At 45.2% G+C, this 17,929-nt stretch overlaps 2 protein-coding genes across 4 annotated transcripts; both read left to right on the forward strand.

Annotated features, from left to right (window-relative positions):
• The first annotated feature begins 978 nt into the window (after positions 1–978).
• glp2r (glucagon-like peptide 2 receptor) lies at positions 979–12,519 on the forward strand. Of its 3 annotated transcripts, none has more exons than XM_030340836.1 (14): positions 979–2,051; positions 2,237–2,547; positions 4,916–5,006; positions 5,130–5,231; positions 6,020–6,141; positions 7,000–7,106; positions 7,494–7,650; positions 7,877–8,036; positions 9,323–9,383; positions 9,536–9,605; positions 9,862–9,950; positions 10,441–10,579; positions 10,671–10,712; positions 10,895–12,519. In XM_030340836.1, the coding sequence occupies exons 2-14, from the start codon at positions 2,443–2,445 to the stop codon at positions 11,270–11,272; spliced, it is 1,623 nt and encodes a 540-aa protein (XP_030196696.1). In that variant the 5' UTR covers positions 979–2,051; positions 2,237–2,442; the 3' UTR covers positions 11,273–12,519. The 3 variants fall into 3 exon arrangements, with proteins under 3 accessions (XP_030196696.1, XP_030196697.1, XP_030196695.1); XM_030340837.1 differs by having other exon boundaries at positions 979–1,900; XM_030340835.1 differs by having other exon boundaries at positions 981–2,547.
• Positions 12,520–13,081: 562 nt separating this feature from the next.
• Positions 13,082–15,922, forward strand: pts (6-pyruvoyltetrahydropterin synthase). Its single transcript, XM_030340916.1, has 6 exons — positions 13,082–13,366; positions 13,696–13,775; positions 13,905–13,927; positions 14,100–14,156; positions 15,013–15,083; positions 15,230–15,922. Exons 1-6 carry the CDS (start codon positions 13,275–13,277, stop codon positions 15,351–15,353), a joined length of 447 nt encoding a protein of 148 aa, XP_030196776.1. The 5' UTR covers positions 13,082–13,274; the 3' UTR covers positions 15,354–15,922.
• Positions 15,923–17,929: the final 2,007 nt, after the last annotated feature.

The following is a 17,929-nucleotide window of genomic DNA, read 5'->3' on the forward strand; positions in this document are numbered from 1 at the left end:
AAACGTGTTCGTACCTAAGCTACCGAACCTGCATGCAACAGGATGTAGCGTGGGCGTTCAATCTGACTGAATCTGTGCTGTGGCGCTGTCTACCTGACTGAGACGTGTCCAAACCTAGATGCAAAATGGACAAAACAGGATGTAGCCAAACCACAATGACGTGCTTAGACACCTTATCCATGCAATAAACTCATTAGAACTAGTGTATATAGACCAAGCTTCAATACATTCGGCTCTCAGGCTTCTGCAGAGCTACTCCTTACACCTTGACTCGAGGAGCTACAGAGCAACCCATAGGGCGAATACCGCGCTGTATTTAGCTAGCCTCTCACCCCGTTTTCGGGAATTTAGCAATACTTTGCATTACTCTACCTTGGAAAACTCAAGGATTTAGCACCAACCGGAGGGATATCAACAGTAGCATTATTTGCAAACTTTATTAGAAACTGTACTTACTGAATAAAACTACCTGACTACGTGTTGTAGTAGGAGATTAAAGCCCCAGTTTTACTCAGTCCGTTCAAGACGATCCAGGGGACCGGCAGAGGACCATCTCTCCCAGTTATCCACACGGTAAGTGGCGCATCATACAAAGGGTCTGGGGTCGTGACATATAAGGAGAGTGAGGCATCACACAGAGGTTTGGTCCGCTTGATCTGTTAGTGGCAATCGGTCGTTGATCGACCCGTGCCAGCCTAAAATTAGATATAACCCTAGGGATCGACTGAGAGGGGCACGCCTGTAACAGGAGTCTCCACACGAGCTAACCGAGGGCATCCGACATGATGGCAGGCACGTCTTGGTACCGCAGCCTAGAGCGAAGTGATAGCGGGCCGTGCATCTATACCTCACGACGGTGAGAGGTTGACGGCCCACTTAGGACTCGACTTCCTTTTTTTAAAGTTTTTTTTTTAAAAAAGTTTTTTTTAAAGTTGAAACAAACGCGTATGCATATATAGGCACATATAAAATGATGAAGTGTAGAGAACTTTCAGATCGGTCGTACATTTTAATATGCCTTTTACGAAAGTCAGAATTAAAAATGTATTCAAGAAAAGACATATACTGTATGAGAAAAGACAATTAAACCTTAAAAAGATATTATCATTTAATTTTTTTATTCAATGAATCTGATTTGGTGGGCCCCCTGTCAATCTAGGAGGGCCTGTACCACCCAGGCCCACCCATGATTTGGCCCCTGGTGTCAAGGGTGGTAAGAGTCATGATCTCCCGGAGTGAGAACACACACACACATACACCTACAGTGTGTGTGTGTGTGTGTGTGTGTGTGTGTGTGTGAGTGAGTGTATGTTTATGTACATGCCTGTGTCTAAACTACACACCCTAAAAATTTTTGGCAAGTTTTTCTGTGAGTTTTTGTTTGTTGACGTCCTTGACTGTGTGTCTTTGTGTGTCCTCACGCACGGCTGTGCACCGGCCTAGAGGTGCTAGCGGTGACCGTGCCTGCTGAGCAATCGTCGTGATCCCCCCCATCCTTTGGGTCATTACATTTCCTCCACAACGAAGTTAGGCTGGTTATGTAGTGAGGGTGGGCTCTCTCTCTCTCTCTCTCTCTCTCTCTCTCTCTCGTTCTCTCGTTCTCTCTCCCTCTCTCTCTCTCTCTCTCTCTCTCTCCGTCGCCCCCTCTCTCCCTGGGGCCCTATGTTGATTGGCTAGATGAGGGCAGCCTGGGAGAGGAGGGGAGCCGTGCTTGAGGATCCACAGGCGCTTCGAGGCGGGGAAACGCTTGGGTCAACAGGGAGTTCCTCACGGAGGAGAGACACATCCCACCCCTCGTGCAGCGCCGGTGGGATTCATCCGAGAGTCTCCAACCAACAGCACCTTCTCAGAGACCATGACTTGGGACGGACATACCGGCCGGCAGACGCATGGAAGTGAAGTTAAGTGGAACCCTACTGGAGGATGGCTCTTGGACAACGTCCCCTGCTGAGGGCTGGAAGGGAAGAGGAGGAGGATTACGAGGAAGACTGACCTCAAACGAAAGGGCTTGACGAGGAACTCTTCCTCTTGCACACCAGAGGCGTGTGGAGGTGTTTGTGTGTTTGTGTGTGTGTGTGTGTGTGTGTGTGTGTGTGTGTGTGTGTGTGTGTGTGTGTGTGTGTGTGTGTGTGTGTGTGTGTGTGTGTGCGTGTGTGTAGAGGTGTGTGTGTGTGAAGATTAATCATTGAAGACCAAACCGGGAAGTCAGAGCTGTGCGTTGTTCTGTACTATCTAGATCGAGTTGTGTTTCCCCCGATCGTGTTGAGAAAGTCGTCATCGAGGAGGCACCGTGAGGTGCGGAGCGTCGGGAACAGGATGGAGCTCGAGTGAGGACGTTGAGGCGGACGAAGGTGTCGCTCGGCAAAGGGAGGAGAAGACACAACAACCGCGAGGATTCAGAGAACCTCACGAGGAACCAAAGTGACCACCGCCACCAGGCCGATGCTGCTGCCGCTGCCCTCCCCCGGCAGGAGGTCGTGGAGGGGGGCTCCGGGGGGGGACGCTCTGCTGCTGCTGACCCTCCTCGGCTTGCTCTGCAGCCCACAGGTAAACATCCGGCCAGCCGGTGACCGCGCCGCTGCCTGGCGGGCCGCGGCTCACCTTCATGCTCTGTGATGGACTTGACCTGGTGTTCAACACACACACACACACACACACACACACACACACACACACACACACACACACACACACACACACACACACACACACACACACACACACACACACACAGTTAGTTCGTAGATGCATTCAATTGAATATTCACCGTAACCTCACAGAGGATGTTTTTTAGGTGTTCGAGGAAATTTAAGTCGGTGCAAGGTTTTTAAGCACGATTTATGAGTTTATATGAAGCTTTTAGGGTTCTCAAGCTCAACGTTAGACATCCCTATCACATGACGTCACCTTAGAGTCAAAATATAAAGTATTTAATTTATCACAGTTTTTCCTTGGCATACTAAATTATCTTTGTGATGATCTGAACAACCCACACAGGGAGGCAAGGAAGCTTTCTGTGAAAACGTTTCTAATAGAAATGTTTCCTTCCAGTAATTTTCCATTACGCAGATATCCTTGATGGTTTATAGAAGTCAGGGACCTACCAGCTAGTCGGGTCATCTCATGGTGGAACTGTTCGTGTGAGGCCACCAACCGTGTGATCTGAAAATCAAGTTTACTTCAACTGAAAATAGGTTCCACCGGAAAAAAGCAAAATCTGGCGTGAAACAAGAAGACTTATCTGCTTTGTGTCAACAACTTCAGAAGCCAGATCTCCCTATCTGGCTTGGATATTTGTTTCAGCACCTTTGATTGGCTACGCCGGCTGTCCATCACGATGTATAAAGAAGCAATGTGGCCTACTGCATCTTTAATTCGTATGCACGGCCACGGCGGTGTCACCGAGGCACCATTCCTATAAAGAGCAGAAGCCGTGTTCTCAGTATTTACTCAACAGTAGGATTTGTGTTTCCTAAAGCTTGCATAAATTCTTTGCTCCCTTGTGTTGGAGAGAAGCAGAGACGGTCGCTTGTGCTGCAGAAACTGATAGAGGCTGTGCCAAATACAAGACAAATATTGGCAGTGCCTGTTATGGGGGAACAGATGACGGAAAGAAAAGCATATGGAAAATATGCTACCAACTCCGTCATGTTGCCTGCAAAACAAGCAAGATCAGTTCAAAGTACAGGCCCCAAATAACGGCAGTAAAACACAGTCGACAAATACTTATACAAGTTAAAGTCCAATATAAAAACAAATATATGCTGGCTTCAAAGGCCTTCATTTCACTTTCAACCTTTGCCTTTGGGAAATGATAACGCTAATCACTTATGCGTGTATTGCAGTTTGATAATCATCATCTGTGACAGTAATTACAATACAATTATCCTCCAAATGGATACTTCGTGTGGAGGATTACAAACATTCATTATTGTTCTTGACGTGCTCTTGAGGGGGTCCGCTCATCAGAGAAAGGACTGGTGGAGCAGAACGCTCAGGAGGTCAGATAAAGAGCTCCTCACCCCGGTGGAAAGATTGATAGATGTTAGTCAGTGATGGCGTAGAGAGACCAGAGACCAGGAACTGCCGCTGAATAACAAGCTAGGACAGAAGGAATCATGGTTCTCTGTATTGTTCATTAAAAACATATTGAAATCTCATGCATTTCTTGGATTAGGGAAAGTCGTTTAGTATTTTTGAAATAATAGACTAAGGATTATGTCACAAATTAATGAATAACGAAAAGAAAATATCTTTCATCCAAGGTACATAAAGCCACTATAATATAACAAGATTACATAGGCCAAGTTAAACAAATTATATACAACCTTAATATGTATCCACCACCTTCATTTGCATTGATATCTCAGTTCAAAGATATAAATGTTGCTGGAGAAAAATAGGAAATTGTCTGTGTGTTAATCATTGATTATGTAATACCTATTTTCTACTAATCCGCTGTCTTGGCCTAAGACCAGGCCTGCAGTAACTTCCTATTTAGTCGTAGAGTTATCTCACAGTTCTCATAAAACATAATGGGGAAAAAAACAATTGCAACTAAGAGATATTAATTGCAGCGTCCCAATTAATTCGTGAGTTTTGTTATTACAAAACACGTTATACTTATTGTACAATTTTCAAGTCAGTTGTCGAAGCGTTCAGGTCCTGTTTTCTGGCATTATACTCCCATCATGTGTTGAAAGACAAGCACTGCAGTGCTGTCAAAACTCATCCATTTAATGAGAGGAAATATTATGGAATATTTATATTGTACCCTATCACAGGGCATTTGCATGCTCGGATAGAGTCTGTAGCTAATATTTAAACAAAGTAAAGGTATAAAAAAGGTCAATTAATCATGAGTGGGTCATTTTGTGTTGTAGGCCTTTTTTTAACCCATCTTGTTTCGTGAAAGGTGGAGGGTTCTGTACTGGAGGGTTTGGTTGCCAAACGGACTCAATATTTGGAAAACTGCATCAAAACTCTCGAAACGATTCCAAAAACTGGTGAGTAAAATATGCAATTGAAATAACTCAACAAAGTTAAGCATGTGAAAATAACGGCATAGGCCTACTACGTTACGTTCTCCTCTTTGTCTTAATCCTGTACGTGTCTCTATTCGGTTGCAGGAATCTGCAACGGCAGCTTTGACATGTTTGTGTGTTGGCCCCATTCTCCAGCCGGGAAGGTTTCTGTCCCGTGTCCCTCTTACCTACCGTGGATCAATAATGGTAATCTTACATTCTACGCCGTATAGTTGTCTTCATTTAGTGCTTTCTTTGGAGAAATGACCATAACAGTCTAGTTATAGCAATCAAATAATCAGCCAATGTCCACATTTCAGTCAATGCAAATCGACACTCGCCCAAACTGACAGATTTCATAATTGAAATCAGCTGCTGAGCCGACAGTAATCGGGACCCTCCCTCCAACTCTTTCTCTCTTTCTTCCCTTTCCCCTCTCTCTCACACTCTCTCCCTAGCCCTCCCTCTCTCCCTTTCCCTCTCCCACGCCCTCTCACTCTGTCTTACCCTCTCCCTTCCTCCTTCTCTCCCACCCTGCCTTGCTCTTTCCCCTCTTACCATCAACACTTTAGGGGAGTTTCTCCTTCTGAGAAGCCCTTCGAGAGAACATGTTGTAGATGCTTAATGGCTATAGGGCTGGTTCCTAATGACAAATGCCCTAAAAGTAAATGTCCTGTAAATGTAATGACATCACATCGCAATGACCGGCTGCATTTTGGAAGTATCGGAGAATGCTATTCGTCGTAATGGTCTTCTGGTCATTGTTAAATAATTAATCGTGAGATGTTTGTCATTATTATGTGTCATTTTTTCTCAAACTGCCAGAGCGTTTCTCATGCAAGACTACGTTGACGAGGATTTGACCCATCACAAAATGGTGGTGCATCACCAACAACAAATCCCAAGATTCTGAAGTATAAGCCTGATACTCTCAAACGTACCAAACCTTACCTGACCCCCCCCCCCCCCCCCCCCCCCCCCCCACCCCCTTCCAGAGAGCTCCAGGAGTGTGCACCGGGAGTGTCTGGAGGACGGGAGCTGGCGTCGGAAGGAGAACTCCTCGGACCTCTGGAGGGACCAGTCCGAGTGCCAGGGGACAAACCCTTACCAAGAGGAGGTGGGTGGAGAGGGGGGGGGAAGAGGAGCTGGAGGAGGAGGGGGATAGGGGACTGGGGAGGGGGGAGGAGGAGGAGGGCGGGATGAAGAGGCAGGAAGGGGGAGTGAGGAGGTGGGAGGTGGGGGGATTGAGGAGGTGGGAGGAGGCTGAATAGGGTTGGAGGGTGAGAAGATGGGAGGACGGGGAAGGGGGGACTGGGGGGGTTTGAGGGGTGGGGAGAGAGATGTTGGGAGGAGGGGGGAGAGAGGAGGGGGAGGAGGGGGATAGTGATGAAAGGGGGGGGAGGGGGCAGAGAGGAGGTGGGAGGAGGGGGGATTGAGGAGGAGGGAGGCGTGGTGAGTGAGAAGGTGGGAGGAGGGGGCAGAGAGGGGAGGGAGGCGGGGGGAGTGATGAAGTTGGATGAGGGGGGAGGAGGGGAAAGGGGGTAGTGAGGAGGTGGGAGAGAGGAGGTGGAAGGAGGGGGGAGTCAGGAGGTGTGAGGAACGAGCAATACAGATACTGAATCCCCTCTGAACCCTTCGTCCACTCACACATTCTTATTACGGAAGTAACATCGTAGGACAGCTGGATAAGTCCTGCTGTACATGTTAACTGAAATCCCTCTGTTCAAATTTGTACTTTTGAGTTCCATTAGAAATCAATAGAAATACCAACTGGGTCTGCGTGTGTGTGCGTGTGCGTGTGTGTGTGTCTGCGTGTGTGTGTGTGTGTGTGTGTGTGCGTGTGTGATTGTGTGTGGGTGTGTGTGTCTGCGTATGTGTGTGTGTGTGTGTGTGTGTGTGTGTGTGTGTGTGTGTGTGTGTGTGTGTGTGTGTGTGTGTGTGTGTGTGTGTATCTGCGTGTGTGTGTGTCTTCCAGGCAGATATGGTGCCCCTTCATAGTGCCCTCAGAGTGGTGTCCCTTGTGGGCTACTCCCTCTCCCTCTGCTCCCTCTCCCTGGCTACCCTCCTCATGGCCTTGTTCAGGTTAGTGCGCACACCCCCACACACACACAAACACCCCCCCACACATACAGACACAGACACACAAACACTGGCTGCCACACTCCACCGTGGGGACTTTAACTGGGCTCCTCCAGACAAGGACGTAGCTCGGTGGTGTTGGAAGCCTGCTTATTGTTAAAGTTAGCAGACAATGATACATGACCTGGCGCTCCATGTGTCCATGCAGAAGATCTGCCCGAGTGTGTGTGGTGACGGCTGGTTCAACCTGTGCCATTGTGCAACAGGTGTGCAGCCTCACCCAGCCCCAGAGCCATAGCATGTGGTTGGGACAGCAGTGGTGGATGGTAGGACATGACTGTATACCATGCCTGACTAAACATCATACACACACTGTCTCCTGGCTCCCAGGAAGCTGCACTGCACCAGGAACTACATCCACATGAACCTGTTTGGCTCCTTCATCCTGAGAGCCCTGTCCGTCATCCTGAAGGAGCTGCTCTTGCACATCCTGTACAACAGGACGTTCACCAACGACGCAGGCTGGAATTCCTACTACAACTCTGCGGTACGTTCACCTAGCACGCCACTCATTATCATCTCACCACCTCATCTCAACTCACCCGCTGATCACATCTCACGCCTTCATCACATCTCACCCCCTCATCTCACCACACCACACCATCACATCTCACCACTTCATCACATCTCATCTCATCTCACCCCACCACACACATAAAAATCAATATCCCCATAGATCATTATTTTGCATGATGTTTTCAACCTCTGTATAGACGGCGGTGATGTGCAGGGTGGCCCGGGTGGCCATGGAGTACTTTGTGGCGTGCAACTACTTCTGGCTGCTGGTGGAGGCCATCTTCCTTCACACGCTCCTCTTCACCGCCGTCCTCACCAAGAGACGCCTGCTGAAGAGATACATGTTCCTGGGATGGGGTCAGTCAGACTGTTGAGTGTGGAAGTTCAGAGTGTGTGACACCGGAGAGAAGATAATACACATAATCCGGTCGTAGAAACGTGACCAGAGTGGCCAACGGGACAGGAGTCGTTGCTCAAAGTTTCTCCTCAGGCGGATGTTTGATAAGGAGGCTGGGTAGGGGAGGGAGGTACAGAGAGAGGGGAGAGAGGAAGAGGAAGGAGGGGAGGGAGGTACAGAGAGAGGGGAGAGAGGAAGAGGAAGGAGGGGAGGGAGGTACAGAGAGAGGGGAGAGAGGAAGAGGGGAGGGGAGGGAGGTACAGAGAGAGGGGAGAGAGGAAGAGGAAGGAGGGGAGGGAGGTACAGAGAGAGGGGAGAGAGGAAGAGGAAGGAGGGGAGGGAGGTACAGAGAGAGAGGGGAGAGAGGAAGAGGAGAGGGGAGGGAGGTAGAGAGAGAGGGGAGAGAGGAAGAGGAAGGAGGGAGGAAGAGGGGAGGGGAGGGAGATACAGAGAGAGGGGAGAGAGGAAGAGGGGAGGGGAGGGAGGTACAGAGAGAGGGGAGGGAGATACAGAGAGAGGGGAGAGAGGAAGAGGGGAGGGGAGGGAGGTACAGAGAGGGGAGAGAGGAAGAGGGGAGGGGAGGGAGATACAGAGAGAGGGGAGAGAGGAAGAGGAAGGAGGGAGGTACAGAGAGAGGGGAGAGAGGAAGAGGAAGGAGGGAGGAAGAGGGTAGGGGAGGGAGATACAGAGAGAGGGGAGGGAGGAAGAGGAAGGAGGGAGGAAGAGGGAAGGGGAGGGAGATACAGAGAGAGGGGAGAGAGGAAGAGGAAGGAGGGAGGAAGAGGGGAGGGAGATACAGAGAGAGGGGAGGGAGGAAGAGGAAGGAGGGAGGAAGAGGGAAGGGGAGGGAGATACAGAGAGGGGGGAGAGAGGAAGAGGAAGGAGGGAGGAAGAGGGGAGGGGAAGAGAGAGGGGAGGGGAGGTACAGAGAGAGGGGAGAGAGGAAGAGGAAGGAGGGAGGAAGAGGAAGGAGGGAGGTACAGAGAGAGGGGAGGGAGAACATAAGGTTTTGGATTAGTGTCGTCTCAGCAGGGGATATAAAAGATGTACGGTAATCAATCATTTATGGAAAAAGAGCATTTCATAGAGCTTTAATGAAAACATAAACTAGATTATGTAATCGCATCAGTCACGATCACAGCATGAACGTTTGTGTTTTTGTGGAGTTTAACCTTTCCGCTCCAGCTCAGTCATAGTTCAGCTGTCATCATTAACAGATGTGCATCGTGTTCATTCGTCCCTGCAGTGACTCCAGTGTTGTTCGTGACGCCGTGGACCGCGATCAAGATTCAGTACGAGAACAGAGGGTGAGTTTTCTGGTGGAACTGGAGGTCCACAATATTATGTGCCTCAATGTCGCATGGATGTTGATGACGAAGGCTGGTTATGTTTCTCCTGTGTGTGTATAGATGCTGGGGTATCCTTAACTGATGGTTTTGTTTCTCCTGTGTGTGTCTAGATGCTGGGGTGAAAATGAGAATCCAGGGTTCTGGTGGATTATCCAGGGCCCGATTACGCTAGCTATACTGGTGAGTTAATGTTGTCAGACAATTTTTTCACGGTTGTAAAGTCCACGGTTTTGTGGACTTTACAACCGCCGACCCAAATGCAGATGAGTCATATCTTCCAAGGTGATTACAGATGAGGGGGAAAAGCTGCTTTTTTGTTTAGCAGTCACAAAGAAGTAGGATTAGTAATGATTAGGTTTTCATGTTATTCATCAGAATTCGGTCAAAGTGTTTAACACACGTTTGTCTGAGGTTTTGACCTTGTGTTTGTGTCTAGATCATTTTCTTGATCTTCATCAAGATCCTGATGCTGCTCCTGTCCAAGCTTAAAGCAGATCAGGGGAAGTTCACAGACTACAGATACAGGTATTGTATATTTCTACCTGCATTTACAGATGGTATTAGAGAGGTATTTGTACATTTATAGCCATCTAAGCAAAGGGGATGGTAACATTATTTTATCCATCTAACCTTACAGAATTTGGTCTCGAAAGAAACTATCCTCTCTGCTTTTACATTAAAACCTTCTTTATTTTCAACAAGTTCGACTTAGATGTATGTTCACGCTTATGAAAACATACCTATTTAAATTTCCAATTCACCCACCCACTTGTAGTCATTTATTTTAGAAATGATTAGGGGGTAGGGTTTGAGATATTGGTTGTTCGTGATCTGTAGGCCAACAAGGATGTGTCCTTCCATCCTAAATGTACCTCCTTCATTCTTTGTTCAACCAAAAATCTATGAAAATACAAGTACCTAATGTAATGCATGCCCCCTGACCTGACCTAGTGCATGAGCTCATCATTGGTAGCATTGGTCACTTACTGTTCCTCAACTTTGCTGTTTCCGTTAGCTTGCTGCGCGCTACGCTGATCCTGTTTGCTCTGCTGGGCATCCACGAGGTGGTGTTCACCGTGCTGTATGCTGAGAGCTTGGATGGGAGCGCTCGCTACGCTAGGAACTTCATCAATCTCACGCTCTGCTCCTTCCAGGTAGACCCTCTCCCTACTGTACTTAAAGACAATCCTGTAGGCCACATCAATGACCGCAATGTATTAAAGCTCATGCATCACTCATTTTCAGGGGTTTGTGGTTGCTGTGTTGTACTGCTTCGCCAATGGAGAGGTGAGAAGTTCTCTGGGGAAGTGGCACTGAAACATTTTCTGCGTTTGTGTGAATATGTGTGTGTGTGGGGCGATATTGTCCGACCAATTTCAGTGAAGTGATCACATGGTGATCGTTATTCACATTTGGAGAAAATGTGTGTGTGTGTGTGTGTGTGTGTGTGTGTGTGTGCGTGTGTGTAGGTCCAAGCAGAGCTGAAGAAACGCTGGCAGCTCTTCCTCTTCACCAACCGCTTCCAGTTCAGGAGCTGCCTCCGGGCCACGCCCCTCAAGCACCTGTGGAAGTGCTCCAGGGGGCGCGGCCCGCACCACTCCCAGCAGCAGAGCGAATCGTGCGACGAGGGGGGCGGGGCTTCCACCTCCACCACCACCACGTCCATAAACCCCCACCTGCTGCAGGTGGCTGTCCACGGCGGCTGCGGGTCCCCCTCGTCCTTAGAGGGCGAGGTCAAAGGGCAGAGGGCGCACAGGTTAAGCTGCAAGAGGCCGTCCAGCAGCGACGTAGAGATGACCCAGGGAGAGACACTGGAGGAGATTATGGAGGAGGAGGTGGCGTTCTGAAGCCTCCATCACCGTCTTTGTACAGCCAACACCGCCCGTATAGACACATCACCGCATCCTGATGGAGGTCGTCATGAGTTCCCGTTGCGTTTCTCTCCGCTGGTCGGTCTGGCCTAGAGCCCCACTGGAAGGATCTCTGAAAACGATCCCGACACTGAGGATGATGAACTCATCAGGGCTACGGGGGAGTATCGGTTCATGAGGAAGCGAGGAATGCCGCCGTTTGCAAAAAAAATTCCAAAACAATGGCGCTGGCCAAGAACAGGGAGGATGGAGCGAATAACGATGTTTAAAGATGAGCGTCCATTTGCACGGAAGGCTTCTCTCAGAGGAGGAAAACAGTAGGTGCGTTTCCATCCCCCTAATTTAATGGGAACTTTGAAGTATCGAATTAGTAAACGGTGATGGAAACACCAAAATTTGCATCAAAATCCTCCAATTCGCAAAAAAGTTTATCCGCTCGCTTGAGGTGGTTTTTGAGAAATGAGAAACAGAGTAAATTCGCAAAATGGGAGATGGAAACACATTTTGCGAATCAGCTGTGACGTAGCGAACTTTGAACACACAGGACTGACAGTATTTCCGATTTCCTCATAACGACCGGCCATAGCAACCCTGCCGACATCAACGTGTAACGTCATCACCCTATTCTGCTCCAACCACTTGATGGAAACGCACCTAATTCGAATTACTTTTTTGCGAACTTTCTAAAGATTCGCATCACCTTTTAGATTGAAACGCAGCTAATGATACATTCCTACTAATAGCAGAAACCCTTCGTGTTGTGTCCGAACCTCCAGCGGGACAAATTAATGGAAAGATGTTAAAAGTGTCTATTATCGCTTAATATATGTCTTGCAATGTGAAGCCAGTCAAAAATAATAATCTGTACATCAATAGATATGGATTGATCATATATGAATACAATGTATTTGTCTTTTTTGGAAAAATTGTGAATATGTAAAAACAATTAATATAAGTACAGAATATGTGTTGCAAATGTCACATGCTTATGTATATTTTATACGTATATATGTATGGATGTGTGTTTGTGTGTATATTGAAGGCATTTTGTGAAGAAGTTAGACGATATCTTGTATTTCCAGTTATGTCCTGTGTAGCTTACGGCAAAAACCAACCTTGTCTGGGATGTATCAATGTGCAAAAATCAAATAAAAGAACCATGTCAGTTGCTACCAAGAACCATTACTGTCTAACAATAAAGCATTTACAGGCATTTAATCCAATCTACATGTCTTCTATGGTGAGGAGGAGCATGAATATCAAATGAATGTCGAGCGGTCTATACCAACTAGTAGGCCTACCAATTCTACCCAGTGGGACACAAGGAGAGAGCATTTACCGAGTCAGAACAAATTAATACATTTTCTTTACAAAAATGTAAATATATATATATATATATATATATGAAGCCTACTTCATATATATAATTATTTCAAGGCATATCATCAAATTATAGTAAAAAGCTTAAAGATACCAATGATTCAATCAGTTTAGCCAAAAGCTCACCTATTGCTTATTATCTTTAATGACACCAATGTAATTAAGTGTGATAACGGCTATACAATAACGTTTCAAAGGAGACACTCAAAATATCTAAATGTGAGGGTTTAAATCTGAGTCCTATTCGAGGACCTGATCGGATTCGTATTAAACTATATAAATAAAATAACAACCCATATTGAAATGAAATACTCTTTCCTTCCTGCTTTGTAAAAAAAACAAAGTGGTCGTGCTTTGTTGACCTTAGTTTGAGGTGGTTTATTTGACCGGCTCATAATCAATGAAACGTTTGAGCCGGTCCATGCTGGGTTTTCCTGCTGTTTTTTACGCCCAGACGAGAGCCAATTGCTGAGCGGTATCAGTGAGTAGCGGCCCTACAGCCCCCACTTCGCTGAGTCATAGCCCTCTTATTAGGAGCAAGCCGATTTATCCTCTGTCAGACATTGTGAGGCTCTTGTTCCCACAAAACCAAGCAAAGATGGCCAACACGAATGCCGAACACCAAACGGGAGAACGCATCGCGTATCTGACGCGAGTTCAGTGCTTCAGCGCTTCTCATCGATTGCACAGGTTTGCTCGGACTCGCATTATTGCCTTTACTGATATATAGGCCGACAGCATGTTTTCATAAAATGTGACCCTCGGTTTATAACATTACAACATGTGTTAATGAATGTAACTGTTACGGTTTAATGATCCTTCTGATGCTTTTCCTGGACTTGCTTTTGTACAGCCTGTTGCGTTACTCCTAGAGGCTCTCGGGAATTGTAGTTTGTTGTAGCCTACTTCATTCAATCTCTCTTCACTCCAATGATAGAAACGAGAATCAGGTTAATGGCTATATAGTGACCAGTGTGAAACGAAGAGAGTCAACCGTACGGTCACTTGTCTCCTTTTAGTTTGGGATTGAGTGACGATGAAAACCAAAGAATCTTTGGAAAATGCAACAATCCCAATGGACATGGACACAACTACAGAGGTGTGCGTCTACTAATATACTAATATCACAACCTTACTGGTCCCCTTCGAGGGGAAGTATTGTTTGAGGCAGATACCCTCCAGACAGTGTGATGGTGCGATTTTGTAAGTCTTTTCTTTCTGTTTCCAGCTGAAGTTACTGTACGAGGAAAGGTGAGCATCTTCAGCCTCCTTTCATCAATGTATGCTATTTGGTGGATGTTTTTTTTACTCCTAAGCATCTTCGGTGTTTGGGGTTGAACCTCTAACCAAGGGAAGCTCATTTCAAATGGCTTCCTGACGAAGACATGACTAATGACATGTGTATTACTGGGTGACTGTGCAGATCAACAAAGTGACTGGTATGGTTATTAACCTGACAGACCTCAAAGAGTGTATTGAGGTAAGACTCTCCCATAGTTCATCTATGTCCTCTTCTTCTAATAGTCAACACTTGTGTTCTCTATCTATTCGGTATAGCTCCATTCTCAATAATGTAGTACTTTGAGGCAGTTTAAATTTACTCAGCTACTTGATTTGATTTGATTTAAATTTATTTCGAACATGTAAAAGAAAACAAAAAATATATATCATACACAAATTGATGTTAAACAAAATAGAAAGCATAAGTCGATCCATAAATGATAAATACTTGATAATTGTAACATGTTCGAAAAAGGGTGGGAAGAAGTTTACACTTATTTAATCCCATCCCTTCTCCGTAATTCATTGAAATTAACATTCCTTAGTCATAATAATTATTAACATTTTCATTTATTAATAAATATATATATATATATTATTCCTTAACGTATCCAAAGCTAAAGGTTGTATATAGAATGTGCTTGTGGCCCGCTGAGCTTAAAATATGTTGGACATACTGTATCTTGGCTCAATCTTACACTTTGCAACTATATATATATATATATATATATATATATATATATATATATATATATATATATATATATATATATATATATATATATATATATTATATATATAATAAGACACACATGTTATATATATAATAAGACACACATGTTAGTTTTATACTCCTGCCCGTGCCCTTGACCAAGGCACCAGTGGAACCCACTGTTCATAGAGATGGGTTAACAGCAGAGTTCACAATAAAGATCAGAAAAGAGGCCCAATCCCATTTCTACCCCTTACCCCTTCAAAACAAGGGGAAGGGGTAAGGGGTAGAAATGGGATTGGGCCCAGGTCTGTATATTAATTATACGTTTCCTCTACCACAGGAAGTGATCATGGTTCCCCTGGACCACAAAAACCTGGACAAGGATGTCCCGTACTTTGCCAACGTGGTCAGGTGACCACCGAGTGTTTTAATCTTTTTTCTTCTTCATGAGAGGGGGGGAACTGGGGAGGTGATGATGGTAATAAGAAGGTTTAATAAGATGTAATCAGTAAGAGATACCATGCAAAAGGAATCTCTCTCTCTTTCTGTGATTGTAGCACAACTGAGAATGTGGCGGCTTACATTTGGGACGGCTTGGTGAAGATCCTGCCGGTCGGAGAAATGTACGAGGTCAAGATCTACGAGACGGACAAAAACATTGTGGTGTATAGAGGGGAGTAGCACCGTACCGCCACCGGTCCAGTCACCTTACGAACAGAGTGCACCGTCATATTCCATACACTATTTTTTTAAAGTGCCAGGACTTTCGTCACTCTTCTGTGTGGGCGAATGCAGAAGCGTGAATTGTAATCCCAAATGAAAAGAGTGGGTGAAACTCTTCATGAAACAATCACACATTTGTGCGAAACACACCTCAAACAAACACTGGAAAGACGATGAAGCGGACAGACAAGAAGAACTAGCTGATTTGGATGAACTTGTTTTCATTCAAGAGGTTTCAAACCTATCATGAAGAAATTGCAGCTAATGTATGAATAGACTAATGCCTGCAGCCTCTGACAACATAGTGATAAAGGTTGATTATTGTTTATTCAGTTAACTTTATGACCTTTTGTTTGTGTGCATTATTTCTCAAGAAATGTTCTCCTATCTGAACGTCAGTTAACTATTTAATTGATTATGGGCCTAGCAGTCCCAACAGTTAATTCTCTAGTTGGTCTATTAACCGTCATGTCACCCTGCAAATTGCTGTTTATTCAGTGTTCAAATAAATCGGTTTAAACTTCAAACCATTTTCGACCTCCCGATAACTTGCATTAAGCCTATAAACGTGCTCGAATATGTATCAGTGAACCTAAAATCTTGTTATTTTGTTTGAACGTATAGGGTGGTTGTAGTGAAGAGTAGGTTCTACTGGAGCCACAAACCACCAGGAAACAACGATTCATTTACTTGAATTTATTTTGCAAGCAAAGTTGTTTTGTCATGATGATTGCCATGATGAATGCCATGGTTCTAGACAGAAAGAAAGATGAATTATAATATCTCTCTTGACAAACATAAATATGGCCTTTAAATCAAATGAAATACTTTGACATTGCAGTACTTCATAACATAATTTAACAAGTAAAGATTAGCCATTAAACCATCACAATCATTACTTAAACAAACAATAACCCAATGAGTAAAGGGGAACTTACAGTGAAGGGAATTCAAAAGACACACGGCAAACACCTTCAAACACTCAGGTGTGGTGAGGATGTGGTGAGAACAAAGGGGGGAAGGCCTAACTAGGCCTCTATTTATAGTGGGAGGAGCTATTGATTACCCTGAATCACCACTTGGTGTCCCTTGTGGAGGGGAGGTCAAGCTGAATAAACTTGCGGTTTCTAACAGTGGTCTTGATCTTGAAAATATCAAAGACCTATATATCTCTGCCATTTTTTAGGTGGTTCGGGACAACATTTGTATTTGCTTTCCCACTCGAATTTCTATGAGACTCAACTTGTCTTTTAACAGAAGATTATTGTCTTTAACCAGAAGAATACAGAATATTAAACACTTTCCATTAAAGCTAACAGAAGTTATGTTGCCATCTTCTCATTTAGAATTCAGCTTTTAGATGCCTGTACATATTGTAAATTGGAATTCGATGTACCTTGATTTAAGCAAAGCAGATGAAAGACCAGGTTGGCCTAAATACTGTATATTTGAGTGTATATTTGTGTATATTTGAAAGTGTAATTTATAAAATTATCTGTTTTATTTTACTGCTACTGGATAGACTATAAAGAACTTGGTTTGCCAACACAATCTGACACGTGCATTTTGACTGATTTATGACTTATGATTTTTATGTAAAAAAAAACAGATATTTGGAATGTGATAGATTTGGTCGTTAGCGCTAGGATTTTAAACAAGTACATTTATCCTGGTCTATTTGGTCGTGTTAAGGCGCTACATCTGAATCTCGCCTAGGGCAGCAAAATGTCTCGAGCCGGCCCTGCCTACTGCTAAACTCTACATAATTTACTTAGCTTTTAAACGTAAAATCTGATTAAGCGTTTAATTGTTAGCTCTTGCAATTTATTTTGAAGTTGTATAATAATTTGGGCCTATTCGGTTATAAAATGATTCACTCGTAAAGAGCAGGTTTCACAGGCAAGGTTGTGGAACTACACCATGGAACTGAACGCCTGAAGCATTTGAGCCATGCCTCAACACCGAACACCATCGCCATCTAGTGGCAAGGAATGATGCTATTTTTAACTGCTGTTGAGAAATAGGAAATGGTGTTCCAAGACTTAATTTTGGAATGTTTTATAATTGGCCTTAACAATTTCAAATACTTGCCATACAATACTTGCAGACACTGAGTAAAAACATCTGCAGATGGAAGCAACAGTCGGTGAGCACAATGAATACTAATGCTGCGATCCAGGCACAGTTTTTAGCTCGTAACGAGCTATTCCACAGGAGGGTGTGGGTCGGTTCAGTTCGCAAAGGTGCGGCACGGGTCGCGTTTCCACCGCCAAAATTGGGTGTGACCCGGACTGAGCCGTATTGAGCCGTCCTCTTCTCGCAGTACTCCTCCTTTGGGGTACTGATGGTGTGTTCCTGAATCCTCGAACGCCAGACTTCCGAGTCAAAAGTCGAAGATCACCCAGCTTTGTTGCGTCATTCCTCGAACGCATGCCCCCTCTTTGTCTTCATCTTTCGAAGAGTAGACCGAGAGCATTGATGACGCTCTCAATAAATGGCGCATTTCCACTGCAGGGTGCGGAACGGATCAGTTC

The sequence above is a fragment of the Gadus morhua genome, chromosome 18 (genome assembly GCF_902167405.1).
Source record: "Gadus morhua chromosome 18, gadMor3.0, whole genome shotgun sequence".
NCBI lineage: Eukaryota > Metazoa > Chordata > Actinopteri > Gadiformes > Gadidae > Gadus > Gadus morhua.

Bases quoted from the DNA above. Each gene is read 5' to 3' on its own strand.
- glp2r (XM_030340836.1), top strand. From the start codon at position 2,443: ATGCTGCTGCCGCTGCCCTCCCCCGGCAGGAGGTCGTGGAGGGGGGCT. The intron at 5,232-6,019 runs GTAATCTTACAT...ACCCCCTTCCAG, and splicing joins CCTACCGTGGATCAATAATG to AGAGCTCCAGGAGTGTGCAC. The intron at 9,951-10,440 runs GTATTGTATATT...TGTTTCCGTTAG, and splicing joins TTCACAGACTACAGATACAG to CTTGCTGCGCGCTACGCTGA.
- pts (XM_030340916.1), top strand. From the start codon at position 13,275: ATGGCCAACACGAATGCCGAACACCAAACGGGAGAACGCATCGCGTAT. The intron at 13,367-13,695 runs GTTTGCTCGGAC...GTCTCCTTTTAG, and splicing joins GCTTCTCATCGATTGCACAG to TTTGGGATTGAGTGACGATG. The intron at 13,928-14,099 runs GTGAGCATCTTC...GTGACTGTGCAG, and splicing joins AAGTTACTGTACGAGGAAAG to ATCAACAAAGTGACTGGTAT.